The 17158-nt window shown below is 37.5% G+C and overlaps 2 protein-coding genes across 4 annotated transcripts in view; both read left to right on the forward strand.

Moving 5' to 3' along the window:
- Nucleotides 1–555: 555 nt before the first annotated feature.
- On the forward strand, nucleotides 556–5831 carry myd88 (MYD88 innate immune signal transduction adaptor). Of its 2 annotated transcripts, none has more exons than XM_057823808.1 (5): nucleotides 556–931; nucleotides 4288–4419; nucleotides 4491–4668; nucleotides 4751–4842; nucleotides 4912–5831. In XM_057823808.1, exons 1-5 carry the CDS (start codon nucleotides 625–627, stop codon nucleotides 5091–5093), a joined length of 891 nt encoding a protein of 296 aa, XP_057679791.1. In that variant the 5' UTR covers nucleotides 556–624; the 3' UTR covers nucleotides 5094–5831. The 2 variants fall into 2 exon arrangements, with proteins under 2 accessions (XP_057679791.1, XP_057679792.1); XM_057823809.1 differs by having other exon boundaries at nucleotides 560–931; nucleotides 4939–5831.
- A 149-nt stretch (nucleotides 5832–5980) lies between these two features.
- oxsr1b (oxidative stress responsive kinase 1b) overlaps nucleotides 5981–17158 on the forward strand; it is a 67415-nt gene continuing 56237 nt past the window's right edge. Inside the window, exon 1 of one of the 2 annotated variants that reach the window (XM_057823805.1) lies at nucleotides 5981–7578. Coding sequence is in view for 1 of the 2 variants with exons in the window: in XM_057823804.1 (XP_057679787.1) it covers nucleotides 7498–7585 (88 nt within the window). In the remaining variant the exon portion in view is untranslated. Of the gene's footprint in view, nucleotides 7586–17158 lie in introns of both variants that reach the window. The other variant, XM_057823804.1, reaches the window with a different exon arrangement.

Here is a 17158-nt window from a genome sequence, read left to right on the forward strand (position 1 = left end):
TATATCTGTCTTGTGTCTTATATTTCCATTCCAACAATAATTTACAGAAAAATACGGCATATTTTATAGATGGTTTGAATTGCGATTAATTACGATTAAAATAATTTTTAAGCTGTAATTAACTCGATTAAAAATTTCAATCGTTTGACAGCCCTAATTTATTTAAAATGTTAATGTCTGGGAATTTGATTATTTTAATTTGTTCAGAGAATAGTATTAACATTTCATCTATATGAAAAATACTAATAGTCTAATTACGTAAGTTTGGCAGTTTAATCAAATGTCTTCTATTTAAATTTATATTCATAAACGCATAAATTGATACGTTCAAGATGCCATTTTGGGGATTTACATCATTTTGATTTATTACAATAAATGATAATGTATTATTCATAAACAATGAACGTTAATACATTAAAAAATACATTTTCAACTAACTGCAACCAATAATAAAAATCCTGTTCGTGAAAACGAACATATTTTGGCCTAATTTTGAAAGTGTCTCACACTTTTTTTTGCGTGACTGACGCAGAAAGATTGCAGCTCTGCCGTTCCGCCCACGTATCACGTGACGCACTTCCCATCAGGTAGTTGTGCAAGCCGTAGGAAAAAGTTGAAAAGAACATGGCAAGCGCGCTGAAGGAGGACCTATCCACCGTCCCTCTGGTCGCCCTCAACATGACGGTGAGGAGGAAACTGGGTCTTTACCTGAACCCGAAAACCGTGGTGGCCGCCGACTGGACGATGGTGGCCGAGGCTATGGGCTTCTCTTACCTGGAAATCATCAACTACCAGACGGCACCCAACCCCATTTTGCGGGTGTTGGACGACTGGCAGGCGGCCTCCTCCGAGGCTACTGTGGGCAGCTTGTTGTCCATCTTGGAGAAATTGGAGAGAAACGACGTCGTGGAGGATCTTCGTCCTCTCATGGGTACATTTTTATGAAGTTTGTATCCATCTGTGGCAGTCACTTCCTGTTTCAAATCGAAACCTCGCTTGCGCATGCGCGTATTGTAAACTACTGTATACTGATTGTTCATCTTTCAGTGCTATTTTACTTTGTAAACATTGAACGGTCAGTTATGTCCAGAGGTGGGTAGAGTAGCTGATAATTTTACTCAAGTAAGAGAAGCGTTACTTCTAGATAATGTCACGCCAGTAAGTCATCCCAAAATTTACTCAAGTACAAGTAAAAAAGTATTCGTTGAAAAGAATACTCAAGTATTGAGAAACATTGTAACTGTTTACAATGTCTGATTTAATTTTTTTTTCTCAGCACATCGCCTCATCCATATGAACGATTATTATAATACTGTAGAATAACCTATTACATTACAATATTAGGCCAAAAAAATGACAAAAATCATCAAATTCAGACCATAACACTGAAACGGCACCCGTCCAACGAGCATGAGCGCCCTCTAGTGGAGAACACTTATTGTTAACTCTGATTGGTATAATGAAGTCATGTGGTTATTGTTGCAATGACTCATTGGTGAAACTGAAATAGCAAAAACGATAGCAGCAGAAACGAAATTCTTTACTGCACAAGCCATCGCAAAGGAAGTGTAAATGACTGACACCATTTTTAGCCATTTTTAATCAAAATCAGGGGCTTGTTGACCTCAGATTGACCTATAAAAGAATTGTAAATATCTAAAAAACGATAGAAGAACAAACAAAACTTTTTACAGCATCAACAAGCACAAACGTAGCATAATCAATTGACATCATTTTTATGTAAATTTGCTTCTGTTGGGGGGCTTCACGAAGGCTCTGAAAAATGGCGCGATCGTGTGATCGGATCGGGACATCCCTACTAAAATATTTTCATACTTTAGGCATTATCACTCTTGCATTATGCTATTTTACTGTTAGCTTCATGCGATAGCTAGCAAAAAAGTTTTTTTGTTTGTTTGTTTCTAGTGACAACATCTTTGTTAGTATTATTATGTTGCTTTGTAATCATTATAGATGAAAATGATTAAATTAATAATACTTATAAACATGATCTTTTTCACCCGATCCTCCCCACAAAAAAATCTCACATTTCGGGACAGATTTCCGATCATGCGATCGAAAATTATTCTTTTTGATGAAGGGCCATATCCATTAGATGACGATATTATTTAAAGGGACCCTCGGACTTAAAGACTTGTAGGCTCTAATAAGCCACAATTGTTCTCTTTTGCTAAAGTATGTTATTAGACACATACGGTGGGGCAAATAAGTATTAAGTCAACCACTATTTGTGCATATTCTCACACTTGAAAATATTAGTCCTAGTCCTCTTCTGGATCATCCAAATGCTCTCTAGCGAACCACAGACGGGCCTGGACGTGTACTTTCTTCAGCAGGGGGACACGTCTGGCAGTGCAGGATTTGAGTCCCTGCGGCGCATTGTGTTACTGATAGTAGCCTTTGTTACTGTGGTCCCAGCTCTCGTATGTAGGTCATTCACTGGGTCCCCCCGTGTGGTTCTGGGATTTTTGCTCACCGTTGTTTTTATCATTTTGACGCCACGGGGTGAGACCTTGCATGGAGCCCCAGATCGAGGGAGATTATCAGTGATCTTGTATGTCTTCCATTTTCTTATAATTGCTCCCACAGTTGATTTCTCTTCACCAAGCGTTTTACCTATTGCAGATTCAGTCTTCCAAGCCTGGTGCAGATCAACAATTTTGTCTCTGGTGTCCTTCGACAACTTGGCCATGGTCTTGGCCATGGTGGAGTTTGGCGTGTGACTGACTGAGGTTGTGGACAGGTGTCTTTTATACCGATAATGAGTTAAAACAGGTGCCATTAATGCAGGTAACGAGTGAAGCCTCGTTAGACCTCGTTAAAAGAAGTTAGACCTCTTTGACAGCCAGAAATCTTGCTTGTTTGTAGGTGACCAAATACTTATTTTCCACTCTAATTTGGAAATTCTTCAAAAATCAAACAATGTGATTTTGTTTTTTTTTTCCCCCACATTCTGTCTCTCATGGTTGAGGTTTACCCATGTTGACAATTACAGGCCTCTCTAATCTTTTCAAGTAGGAGAACTTGCACAATTGGTGCTTGACTAAATACTTATTTGCCCCACTGTATATATTATTGCCATTAATTTAAAAATATATCATATTTAGTATATGTTTTGACCTACGGAGGGCGCCATGTTTTGCGCGCGCAATGCACACTGGGGGTGATGACGCTGTTGAGATTGACTGGGAGTATAGCTGTGCTAGCTAGCAAGCGAAGCTAGTATGGTGACTGGCATGATTTTGCCACATTCTGCAGCTGGTCAGATTGTTTTGTTACATAGCTGTGGGATGAGTTCCTAACGTCGTACCTGCATCCAATTCCAGCTCATCAGAAGTGTCTTTAGATCAATCCGAAGCGGCTTGCCAAGATATTGACTTGCTGCCATTTGACAGATTGTATCCGCTCAATGCTAGTTGCATCATTGCCTTGTTTTTGCAGTTGTCTGCCTCTCGCTGCGGTTTTCCTTCGGGGGGGTTGTTTTTGTTCTTTAATTTATCCCGACCTACTGTCACGGACCCCTTTTGTGTCTCCCTTTTCGCTATCGCATTTTGTGTGTGTGTGTGTGTGTTCAATATACCTTTTTAACGCAATCCCTATGTTAGTGGTGTCTGCTTGCTGTCTGAAGTGAGCGGCATTTTCTAATTCCGTGGTCAAGCTACCCGCACTTTCTTTTCAGTTGTGTTTCCCGTTCAGGTTTTACCGCACGGACAAACAATGCATGTGGTTTGTGATTGCTTTATTAGGAAAATCTCGATGCCAACGTCACGCAGAAGTAGTCCCTAGTCCTGTGGTCCATGCGCTTGTCCATCGCAGGGGAAACGCGGGTTCGAATCCCACCGGAGACCTTCATTTAATCGCTTTTGCTGCTCGTTTTGTGAAATATCGACAGTGCTGTCCTGCTAATCACTTTTCCGCTCAGGTTCAAATTGGAAGGGCAGAACCGACGAGATGTTTATGTATCTAACGAGTGACACTGTGAAACTACAGCAGCGCTGCCCAGCGACGTCACTGCTCAGAGTGCATTGCCGGCAACAACAATGGCGACGTACTGGTTAAACAAATTTTTCAAATTTTACAAAACGAAAACATTAAGAGTGGTGTGAATATCAATTTTTTATAACTCACACTAACATTACATCTTTTAACTACAACTCTTTATGTCCTTTAAATGGATCATTGCCTAACCAACCGATAGTAAGGGTAACTGAAAAAAGTATTTGTACTTTTTTTGCTTCCTAACTGATTAAATGTATATTTCCTCAGAGGAGGACGTGAAGAAGTATCAGGAGAGTGTAAAGAAGATGGCCGTGCGACCCTTGCAGGTCCAGGAGGTGGACAGCTGCGCCCCTCTTACCCCCGAAAGGGCCGGCCTCACCCTCGAAGATGATCCCAACGGTCAGTCAATAAACACTTTTTAAACCTTCATTCCTTTACTATTCATTAAAACTCGTGTTCTTTGTGTCAAGGTTCCCCCGAGTTGTTCGACGCCTTCATTTGCTACTGCAAAAGCGACATTTCATTCGTGCACGAAATGATCTGGGAGCTGGAGCAAACGGATTACAAGCTGAAGCTATGCGTTTTTGATCGCAACGTCCTGCCCGGATCGTGCGTGTGGACCATCACCAGTGAGCTTATTGAGAAGAGGTAAGATCAAAATGCGACATAACTAGTACCGGATACATTTTTTTTCCCCTTTTGGTTTTCACATTGGCGCTTGTACTTGCAGGTGTAAGAGGGTGGTGGTTGTGATCTCCGATGAGTACCTCGAAAGTGACGCCTGTGACTTCCAAACCAAGTTTGCTCTCAGCCTGTCTCCTGGTGAACACCTTTTTTTGTGGCATATTTGACTTCATTCAATATTTTTTAGCATTTTTTGTTTGTTCTTAGATTTTGTGCATCCTTCTGCTGTTACAGGAGCTCGGCATAAACGACTCATTCCCGTTGTTTACAAGTCTATGACAAAACAGTTCCCGAGGATCCTCAGCTTCCTAACTGTGTGCGACTACACAAATCCGTACACAAAAAACTGGTTTTGGGAACGGCTGGCCAAAGCGCTTTCACTGCCATAGTTGTAACAGTTTTCAATGTGTTTTTAAAGGTGCTTTTATATCATTACAGCTGTAAAGAAAATGTTGAACGATGAAATATACAGTAGTTTTATGTCCTTTCAAATGTGATTTATAGTTACTGTGAAAGACAGTATATTTTTTTCATTTTTATTGTAAACATCGAAAGCCGCAAATATTCTGAAGTTACTCTGCTCTTCCTATTTCATTGTCTGCATGAGATTACTGCAGAAAAGGAAGTGTTAATGTGGAAGCAGCCCACTTCCACATTTGACTGCATATTTTTACAGCCAGAGCTTTATTTTTCATGTTGTATTTGTATATGGTCTCTTTTACAGCAAATTTTATACATATATTTTAGAGATGTGACTGAAAATTCGGCGCCGAAAAAGCTCAAAATTGCATTTTCGGTTTTCGGGTAATGGACCAAAAGTTTACCACCGAAAAGTGCGACGAACCGTAGTCCTCTTGTGATGACATCATCAAAACACAGTAAAAAGCAAAACTACATGCCACAGCCATACACAGCCAACATGTCCAGGGTTTGGAAGTATTTTGAGGTATTGCAGAAATAAATAAATTATTAAATAAAGGAAAATAAATTTACTTCATCGCTGCTTAACGCACATTCCAAAGTTGCTTTCCATTGATGTCACATTGAGTACAGTGCATTTGAGCCCGTGCATGTGAGAGTAGTTTAATCAAGTGAGCAGTATACAAATAAAGTAGTATTTAAATGCATACTAATGAATTATTAATGTGTATTTGCTGTGGTTTAGTACAATAATTTTATGGTACGACCACTTCCTCTTTTTGTCGTTTTTTACATGACTTCTACACCCCCTCTGCCAGTCGCCTCGCTCGGCTTTGTCACCAGTAGAACTTGATCGATTCCACTTGTTGTACTAGAAAAGGCAGAGTCTTATTTTAAGGAGTATGAGAGATTGCAATGGCCTTGTAAATAGCTATAGGTACTAGTTTGGGCAAAAACAGAATAGCTTCTTGTTTTTGTGAACTACAGTCGACACAAGTGTTTCCAACATTCGGTTTGGGCCAAGAATTTTCCTTTAGGTATATCCCATATTTATAATATACATACTGGATATTATTATTGGTTTCAATTTAAAACAAAGTAACCATTTACTCTATACGATGAATAGGACTGAATTTTAATTTGAATTTAGCATATAAAAATGTATCCCAAACCTTAACTGTGGTGGATTTCTTAACTTTTTTTTTTTTTTTTTTTTTTTACATAATATATAGTTTGTTTTTAATTTTTATTTTATTTTTTTTTTTTTTTTGAGGTTTTTAATGTGTTCAGATTTTATGTATGTTGTGAGGACTTTTACGTCGACCCTCCCCCCCTCAACTTTATTGTATAGTACTTTCTTGCCTTTTATTTATCATGTTCTATATTGTGTTTTGTTGTAAAGCACTTTGAGGACCTCAGGTTTTTGTAAAGGGCTATATAAATAAATTTGATTTTGATTTTAATTATAAAAGTAAAGAACTGGTGGAATTTTAACCATGTAGAAAATATATTTTTAAAATTATTAACCCTATAATGTACAAATATTTAACTCTTACAGGGCTATCATTTAACATTGGCTAGACGTCCAATCCATTTTGACAAGGAGAGGTTAATGAAATTCTAAATTAAACATATGTTGGGTAAATTGATTTCCAGGTAACTTTAAGGAAGAGGGAAAAAAAAAATCTGCCTAAATGAATTGTTATAAAACAATGCAAACCGTCCACCATGTGTGGTATTATTGCAAATCTAACATGTTTTTTCCCCCCCCACCAACCACCAGTGGTGTCGCCATTTAACAAGAGATGAACCACTTCCTCTGCGACATTAATCAACATCCAATCACAGTGCGTCATCGTGAGGGATTGACCAATCAGAACTGATGTTAACGCCTCTTTATTGACAGCAAGTTTGCCCTGTCTTCGAACTGCCGGTTCGGCTTCAATCGTGTTACCTCCATTGAAAGTGTGGCAGACTCCAGGCTTGATTCTCGCATCTTATCAGTCCTTAAATGTAGCATTCTTTGAACGTTACTTATTACAAAGAATTACGTATTGTTCTCTGAACTGTCAATCATCTGGCGTCACCTTGTGTTCATTTATTTCCTCAATGCCGGTAGTAGTCGTCGGGAACAGGAAGCCGTAGAATGACCACAACCAACATGGCCGCCGGAGGAGTCCACATTTGCCGAGGAGGAATGCGGTAGGCGGGGCCGCGAACCTTGTGTCAAACTTTGGGAATGACAGGAGGAGTGCTGCAGGATTCGCAAAGAAGGGAAAGTGTCGCCCTTGTTGCCGCTCCTTGGATTACTTGGGACTTTTTCATTTAAACGCCCGGCCTGTGGAGCCGACACTTTTCCTTCGACGGTGTCGAATGGCATATACCTCAGCCATGTCGGAGGACCTGACTTCCCAACCGTGGTCCATCAACAAAGATGACTACGAGCTACACGAGGTGATTGGTATGTGATATTAGTGCTTGCTAGCTTTCATTTCGCCTGCTAACCTCAGGTTGCTAACCTGAATACAAACCGTGATATTTTAAATGTTATCATTCAATTAAGCATCTTCTTTCCCTCTAAAATAAAGGGAGAGTGTCTCATTCGCGGGACAGTCCTTGCCGGGTGGTGTTAGAACTTGGAGTTGGTGGAATGTTTCCAATTAGAAAATCAACCCCGCCCAGTTGGGCTACGCCGATATATAGAAATGAACGTTTGATCCTAAACAGTGTGCGGCATAGCTAAAGGCAATTTTGCTTGCAGAAAGCATTTATTCACTATCAAAGCTTCACTTTCTCGCCTAAAGGTTTATTAAATAATTACTCTGAGATCAAATGCAACTGTTAGAACTTTTAATTTGATGGTAATTTGAATTTCTGTGATGGGAAAAACATGACTTTAGTTAAAAGTTTGCATGACTACCGGTTGAAAAAGTACCCGTTATAGGAGTGTAAATGGTTGGATAAATCATAAAAATGTAGCGTTTATGGTTTTATAAGCGTCATTTGACGTTTTATTTGTTTTTAGAATTTCTTTCAAGCCTTGTGCTGGCCCGCCCTTCAGATAAGTGACCCTACCCACGCATTGCCCCACTTTGTTGAGAACACAAAGGTGTGCGAAGTTTCACCTGGTCAGTGCCAAGTCAACTCAACAATTTCCATTTTTTTGTTTATTCACCGCAATAATGAAAAATAGTTGTTTCAATAGACCATGCCAGAAAATGATAACAGGGGTGCATTCACTTTCTATACATTGCCTCATTTGGTGGTTGGTGTATTTGAGGATGGGGGGGGGTTGGATGTCTACAAGTGCACCATTGAGTGATCCTAATGACCAGAGATCACACAGTCACAAAGCTAATTTGTCCTTGTGAGGGTACACACACTGTGTTGTTCTCGTGGTTAGGCTTGCTACTAACAATTATTTTTAATAGTTGTCTAATCACCAATTATTTTTGGGATTAGTCGACTAATTGAGCATGTAAAAATCACATTATGTATACAGTTATATTACTCGAGGCTTAACATTTTAGCTGTAAATGTGCATTAAAGCCAAAAACTATCCATCGGGAAAAATTGGACTATAAATATTATGTAACTTTATCTGTTTATATGTTGTCCAACGCAAAAGCAGTTTGTATTTTTGAATTATTAAAGAAATATGATTAATAATAATTTTTAGTAAATATAGTGTAACTATTTGTATTAGGGCTGCAGCTATCGATTATTTTAGTAGTCAAGTTACTCTATCGACTAGTTAGTTTGAATAATTGAGTAATCGGATTTGGGAAATTTAATGCGTTGCAGTATTAATTTTAGGAGATTGCACTTCCAAAAGAGCATTAAATGCAAATTCAAAATAAAATTCCCTAATATTTCTTCAAATTATGCAGAATTGCAATTTCATTTAAAAATAAATCAAAATGCCTGCGCTTAGCCTCAATCGGTATAAAAATAAATAAATAAATGAGTATCTAAGTACAACAAAAGAACAATTGGCTAACTTGCATAACAAAAGTCCGATATCTTAAATGCTAAAATATGCAAACTTTAAAACTTTTTTTTTTTTTTTTTTTTTTTTTACAATGCTTTTAACAAATCGCTCAAACACCTCCCCTCCATTAAAAAAAAAAAAAAAGAAAAAAAAAGAAAAGAAAAACTGCTAAATTTACCAATTAAAAAAAAAAAAACATATTAGCTCAAACAAAAATGTACCTTATACTGGTCTTGACAGGGAGCTGCTTGAATCAACCATGTTAAATGAGTTATGTCATATTCACTGTTGCAGTGTATCCACCCAAATCAATAAAACTAAATGCGAACACTTTCAAAACAAACCATTACAATGCCACTCTAATTACACGAATACTCGAAGCAGCAAAATTTGATTCAAAGTTTTTTCCAATCGGATTACTGGAGTTTATTGACCTTTTTTTTTTTTTTTTTTTTTTTTAATTATTATTTTGTGTTTTTTTTTTAAACCAGAGAATATTTACGTTTTTTTTTTTAAAATTCAAATTATTAAATCATTTTTTGTTTGAAATATTTAAAAAATAATAATAACCATAAGACAATATTTACTTCATTTTTTAACATTTTATTAAACAATATTTAAAATATATAATATCAAATGCAAAAAAAGATATTTACTATATTTTTTCTTCTGTTAGTTAATAATTCTATAATGAGCACAAACATACAGTACATAACAACTTTAAGGTTAAAATTAAGGCCAGCATAAAACAATTGTCGATTAATTTGTTAACTGATTATTAGTCGATTAATCATGGCAGCCCGAGTAAAGGTACACGTACGTTGCAGTTTTTTTGGGTTTTTTTTTTTTCCGGAAAGCATCTATTGTGAACGTCCTTGTGATATAGTGGAAAATCTTTTTTTTTTTTTTTTTTTTTTTTTCCCCTCCAATTGGGTAAAAAAACTTAATTGCATTTTTTAGTCATCGAAGCTAATGTGAAGATAGTAGAGTTGACATCGATGAATCGATGACGTCATTCATATTTTTTGCCACCTCCAACACAAGTTAGATAAAGCCTTGACTAAAATTTGGCAACATTGATTTCTGTGATGTATTGCTGTTTAATTGACTTGAAGCTATAATTATTACTCCTCAGCAGTAGCGGCGGTGGAAGCGGCATTCCCAGCTGTGCTTTGGCTTCCGACGACGGGCGCTCAATGTGCCCAACGCAGGTCTTGTTTTGGTATCTTCGCTCTCGGGAAAAGAGTTCTTGTTATTACACGGCTCACGCCCACTCTTTTCAACTCATTGTGCTGCGTCGGACTAAACTAGACGGCAAAGGAATACTGTCTACGCGCTCATATTTTGTGTGTGTGTGTGTGGGGGGGGTGTAAATCACTAGATAATGTGATAATGATTGTCTGTTTCTTAGCGGAAAATAAAGTTGGAAATTGCTTGCAAGGATGAATAGTCGTTAAAGAGGTTGTAAAAAGTTACTCGTCTGGCTGCGCTGACTGCAAAGGAAAAAAATCCAAGTAAGCAATCCAGTCAAATGAATCGATGACCTGTCTAGCCCGAGGAAAGACATGATAGACTAATCAAAGATTTTGATCACTATTGATTTTGTTGGAGGTGTTTTATCTTGAGGCAGAATAGATTATAGTAGAAGGCGCGTGCAAATTGAGAAAACTTGATCTGTGTTACAATTTGAGAACCATTTTACAACAGCAAATTATCTATGTCTTTGGAAAACGTGTGCCTGTTTTTGCCTTTAAACAGAAACGCGTTAAAATTACTCAGTCACATTTACTTAATTCTACGAGTAGCTTTACAACGCCATACTTTTTACTTTTACTTGAGAAGATTTGTGAAGAAGAAACACTATTACAACATTCTGTAAAGAGGAAGCTTGTTTTGTAGCTACTTTGGGCTACACTAGAGTCCGTAGATTTTTTCCTCTATATTAGAGTTAATTTTTGTCTAAGATGAACATATTGTCACTACCAGTTTCACCAATGAGATGTCGCAACAATAAGCGTGGATTTCAACTTATCTACCCGTTTTTATTTGGTGTCGATAGACAGTTGCGGTTCTAGGATTTTTCTGAAATGGACGCCAGGAAGGGGTCACATGTAACCCTCAGCGGCCAAGTGTCACTACCATCTTTGTTCAGTGTTTGTTTTGATCAACAGGGCAATATGCAGATTTTCCTACATGTGGCAATAAAACATATTTGATTGACACTGTCAAAAAAAGATGAATCACTAAAGTTTGTAATCATTTAATCATACTGTGTGCAAGTAAGAATACATTACATGGCACAATAATTTTAATCACTTTTTTAAAAGCTATCTTAAACACGAAAAGCAGCATTTTTATTTAGCATACTCTAGAAACAACATTATCTCATTCTCTCATTCTCACTTCAGAAAAGAAGGATTCACCGATTGCCATGCTTTGTGCTAAAATGGAAACGGGGTCACTTCAGGGGCCATTCAAATTAGAGGTGTGGCCTGTGCCCCTGTGGCCCCACCGCTAAAACCACCGCTGCCGATAAACCACGGAAAACTGGAGATACTCTATGATCGTTTGAATTCCATGGTAGGAAATGTTTTCTCCACTAGAGGGAACTGAAATACTTTGGAGGGGTGAAGTTTCATTTCTGTAAATTTTTCTAGTGTGAATTCAATGATTTATGTGTTTTTTTGTTTTGGTCTAATATGGTCATGTAAGGTCAGGTTATAGTACAGTATAGGGATGTCCTCGATCCGATCACGTGATCGGAAATTGGGCCGTTTTTCAGAGGATATGATTTTTTTTTTGTCTTGTCTTGTTCAGCGGCTTGACACAGAGATGTGAGTGTCCGATTGATCTGAGCAGTTTTAATGTATCACATGACGTACATCCACTGTGATCATTCAACGTACCTCGTTTATTAGGAGAAAGCAGGGATCAGGAAGGGTTGGGGAGAACAGAAGAAAAGGGGGAGAGAGAGAGAGACAGAAGAAGCACAAACAACAACAAGAAATACATTAAATGCCTACTCTACCTAACTATGAATATGTTGGTGGTATCGTTATCTAGTTGTATTTCCGGTTGACACCGTGGGGGGCCTGATAACCAAGGGTAGCGGGGTGGATTCGGAGATCAGAATTTTTTTGAAATTTGAAAAAACTATATATATTTTTAAGGGCTAAAAAGTAACTAAATAATCAGTAAATACAATGGCATTGCCAAAAGAAACAAAAAAATATATATATATCATTCTGATGGTATGATAACCTTAAGCCAAAATATCACAATTACAATTAATTATTGCAATTACAGCTCGAAAATGTGTTACTTTGAGATGTCTGGGTTTAAAAAAACAAAAGTATCCATTCAACAGGATTTTTCCCCCCAAACATATTAGCAAATTGGAACATAAGTATAATGTTGAATTAAAATAAAAAATAACAAAATATTCTAAATAAAATTAAAATAAATTCTTTAGGTGAGCCAAAACCCACAGCCACAGCTCAACATTATTACCATCATAACAAAAATAATTGAATTATTTTCCATAAAAAGCCTGTGTGTATGACTCATATCATGTTTACATTGTACTCCTCTAAGCCGACGTCGTCTCTTAACTTTTCTGTCCCCAAAGTATTCCCATACCAGCGATTTTGTTTTCTTCGATGGAGGGGGAAAAAGTTGAGTTTCACCTTCTCCAGCCATCATGTAGCACAGCTGACTCACTGACACTGAGCAACAACCGGTGGGGGAGGGTTGAGCCTTGCAGGTGCAAGCGAGGGATTTCTCCCAGCATTTTTGGGACATAAAAATGGCTAACACCGTAGGACCGGTATGGCAGAAAGTTTTTGCGGTTTTGAAACCTTGACGTTTTCATACCACGGTATACCTTGAAACCTGTAATCGGCACATGTCTAATATATATGTTTTATAATCCGCATCAATCATGGAAGAAGCAGAAGAGGAAATATTGTAAACAGCATAGTATTGTAACATGTTTGGAACTTTTGTTCATATAAGAAATTTAAAAAAAGACTTTTTTTCCCAGTATCAGCAGATTTTCAAAATTAGGTGACTGAAAAATAATCAATCGGGAGTAGTATAATATAATACTACACATGTAAATATACTAGTACATGATGTTGTAGCGAGGAAAACAATACCATTGTTTAAGAAAAAATCTGACATTGTAAGCATTTACTCATTACTTGTGTATTCTTTTCACAAATACTTTTTGTACTTGATGATTTTTTTTGCGAAGACTGCGTTTACTTTTACTTGAGTAATACTATCTTGAAGTAACGCTACTCTCACTTGAGTACATTATTTGGCTACTCTGTCTTTAACTCAAGGGTGCCATACCCATCTTTGTCACGTACCGTATTGTAGTCATGGTTTCCTTCAGAGAGCCATGTAGGGCTAACGCTATTATTGAACTAATTGATAAATAATGGATTAACAAATAAATCAAAACTGCTTTGATTGTTGATTAATCGTTAATTACCAGTGTTGAAGATTGTCCAAATCCTTTTTTGAGGCTCTGAATAGCAAATAATGTATTTTTTATTTTTATTTTTTAAATTGTCTTTAATTATTTATTATTTACATTAAGTAAATATTATCGTGCTATTGCTTATATTTTTTATTCAAAACTGAAAATATCAGATGCCTGCAGCTCTTTATCTGATGACATAAACTTTATCTTAACAAAACAAAACAAAAAAAACCCTTAAGTCAGTGAACATGATTGACTTTCACGGGCCACATAAAATGATCTGGCAGCCCTGATCTAGCCCCTGAGATGCGAGTTTGACACCTGTGGCTTAACCTATTCCTAACTATCACACAAAGTGTAGAAAACATTATTAACTCTAATACTAATATACTCAACCAATGTAACACCTTGAAAAGTGTCTTGGAAGTACCTCATCTTTCTTTTTTTAATTTTACTGTCACGCAAATGGAAAAACTAGCTAATGTGAGCCTTGGAAATAGGTCCCAAACGTGTGGTCACTATGATTAATTGATCATTTTTCCCAAATGGCTTTACTCATTGCTGGTGATGTAACACACTGACACAGGCCTCACATACCTGCTCCATTAAGAAGTTAATTCAAGGCCATGCTAATCTGATAATGTGCCGTTTGCACTTCTTGAACTCCGCTTGACCTGCGTGCGACTTTTCGTTCGTAACGGGAATCACCTTTTTGCCTTTTCAGCGTCTTCTTAACACTTCATTTAATGTAGCAGTGTTGTTTTTGGCAGCCCTTTTTAATTTTAGTCTGTCTTTTGAACAAAAATCCTTATTAGTCTTAGTCATATTTTAGACATGTCAAAATGTGTTAGTCTTTGTGTAGTTTTAGTGGACAGTGAATCAAAATATTTTGGTTTTGTAAAATTCAAAAGTTTTAGTCCAAAAATGAAGAGGTTTGCAACATTTTTGAATGAATATAGACAGACGAGCACATATTAGGGATGCCCCGATCGCATATTTTTGCACCCAAGTACAAGTCGCCTGATTTTGAGAATCTGCCGAGTCCCGATCCGTTACCCAAAAAAGTTTTCTTTGTTTTTATTTGATTATTATTTTTTAAATGTACATAGTTAATTGTGTTGTTTCAGCAACATATGACGTTGTGTTGCCCACACAACATAATTAACAATGTACAATTAAAGTTTTTTTTATTTTATTTTATTTATTTATTTATTTATTTTTTTGGTCCCAGTTGAAGCCTGGGACCGTGTGCTTTGGTCAGATGAAACCAAGATTGAGCTTTTTGGCAACAAACACTCTAAGTGGGTCTAGCGTGCCACAAAAGATGCGCATGCTGAAAAGCACCTCATACCCACTGTGAAGTATGGGGGTGGGTCAGTGATGCTGTGGGGCTGTTTCGCTTCCAAAGGCCCTGGGAACCTTGTTAGGGTGCATGGCATCATGAATGCTTTGAAATACCAGGACATTTTAAATCAAAATCTGTTGCCCTCTGCCCAAAAGCTGAAGATGGGTCGTCACTGGGTCTTTAAGCAAGACAATGACCTTAAACATATGGCCAAATCCACACAGAAATGGTTCACCAGACACAAAATCAAGCTCCTCCCATGGCCATCTCAGTCCCCAGACTTTGTTTTGTTCGCAAAAGGGGGTTGTACAAAGATTAACACCAGGGGTGCTAATAATTGTGACACACATTATTTGATGTCAAATAATTATTTCTTCATGTGGGATTTTTTTCCCACTGAATAAATGCACTTGTATTGAAGGTTGGATTTTTCTCTTTTTTTCCATTAAGGTCCCATCTTATTTGAATTAAAAAAAAAATTAGAAGCTAAAAAACACATCTTAACCAGGGGTACCAATAATTATGGAGGGCACTGTATCTAAAAGAAAAAGTTGTCCGGCCGTTTAAGAGGATGCTCGCCATGCTAAAGTTCATGCTAATGCTAACGTGAATGCTAATGCTAACGCGACCAGTTACATTTAGTGTGTCATGATCGCTCAGCACAGACCTTTAAAGGCTCAAGCAACATTGCATATTTTCTCTTGCCAAGATAAGAAAACAAATCTTATTATGGTTGTCCAAACAAGAAAGATGGAGCTTAGCCTAGCTTGAAACTCTGGTGAGAAGAGTTAGGTTGAGGCGCAGCATATCTCACATGAGTGACACGATACAAACACTTCTACGATGCAAGCTGACCTACTTCACGTACAATATGAAAATGTCTCGCATTGTAAACATAAGACAGAAACTGTCGCATTTTCGTCTCGTTGTCTTGTCAGACAAAAACTGGCATTCGTCTTGTTATGTTCTATTCTCCTAAGCGGCTATTTTTAGATCATCGTCGCCATGAAAAAATTGTTCATCAACAAAATATTTTCATTATCGTCGTTGTTGACAAAAACAATAATGCAATGTAGGTAGTTTGGAAAAAAATTACAGTGATCCTTCGTTTTTCGAAGAACCTTGAAGTGGGCGCCGCCTCCCAATGTATTTGTGTTCAATGTATTTATTCATATTTAGCATTGGAAAGAGATACATATAAGACATGTTTTTTCCTGAAGTATAATTAAAAAAACTTTTATGTATATATATTTTAATAAATGTAATACAGGACTGTCTCAGATAATTAGAATATTGTGATAAAGTTCTTTACTTTCTGTAATGCAATTAAAAAAACAAAAATGTCATACATTCTGGATTCATTACACATCAACTGAACTATTTCAAGCCTTTTATTATTTGAATATTGCTGATTTTGGCTTACAGCTTAAGAAACCTCAAAAATCCTATATCAAAAAATTAGAATACTTCCTCAGACCAAGTAAAAAAATAATTTTATAACAGCAAAACTAAATCAAACATTTGAAAATGTCCATTGATGCACTCAGTACTTGGTTGGGAATCCTTTTGCACGGATTACTGCATCAATCCGGCGTGGCATGGAGGCAATCAGCCTGTGGCATTGCTGAGGTGTTATTGATGCCCAGGATGCTTCGATAGCGGCCTTCAGCTCATTTGCATTTGTAGGTCTGGTGTCTTTCATCTTCTTCTTAACTATACCCCACAAATTCTCGATGGGGTTCAGGTCAGGGGAATTAGCAGGCCAATCAAGGACAGTGATGCCATGGTCAGTGCACCAGTTACTGGTGGTTTTGGCACTGTGGGCAGGTGCCAGATCATGCTGGAAAATGAAATCCTCATCTCCATAGAGCTTTTCAGCAGATGGAAGCATGTAGTGCTCTAAAATCTCTTGGTACACAGTTGCATTTACTCTGGACTTGATGAAACACAGTGGACCAACACCAGCTGACATGGCTCCCCAAACCATTGCTGACTGTGGGAACTTCACACTGGATTTCAAGCAACTTGGATTTTGCTCCTCTCCAGCCTTTCTCCAGACTCTGGCGCCTTGACTTCCAAATGAAATGCAAAATTTGCTTTCGTCTGAAAAGAGGACTTTGGACCACTCTGCAACTGTCCAGTGCTTCTTCTCCATAGCCCAAGTCAGACGCTTCTTCCGTTGTCTTGAGTTCAGAAGTGGCTTGACCAT

The sequence above is a fragment of the Corythoichthys intestinalis genome, chromosome 20 (assembly GCF_030265065.1).
Source record: "Corythoichthys intestinalis isolate RoL2023-P3 chromosome 20, ASM3026506v1, whole genome shotgun sequence".
NCBI lineage: Eukaryota > Metazoa > Chordata > Actinopteri > Syngnathiformes > Syngnathidae > Corythoichthys > Corythoichthys intestinalis.

Coding starts and splice junctions, on each gene's coding strand:
- myd88 (XM_057823808.1), top strand. CDS start 625: ATGGCAAGCGCGCTGAAGGAGGACCTATCCACCGTCCCTCTGGTCGCC. Junction 932..4,287: donor GGATCTTCGTCCTCTCATGG/GTACATTTTTAT, acceptor ATATTTCCTCAG/AGGAGGACGTGAAGAAGTAT. Junction 4,420..4,490: donor CCTCGAAGATGATCCCAACG/GTCAGTCAATAA, acceptor CTTTGTGTCAAG/GTTCCCCCGAGTTGTTCGAC.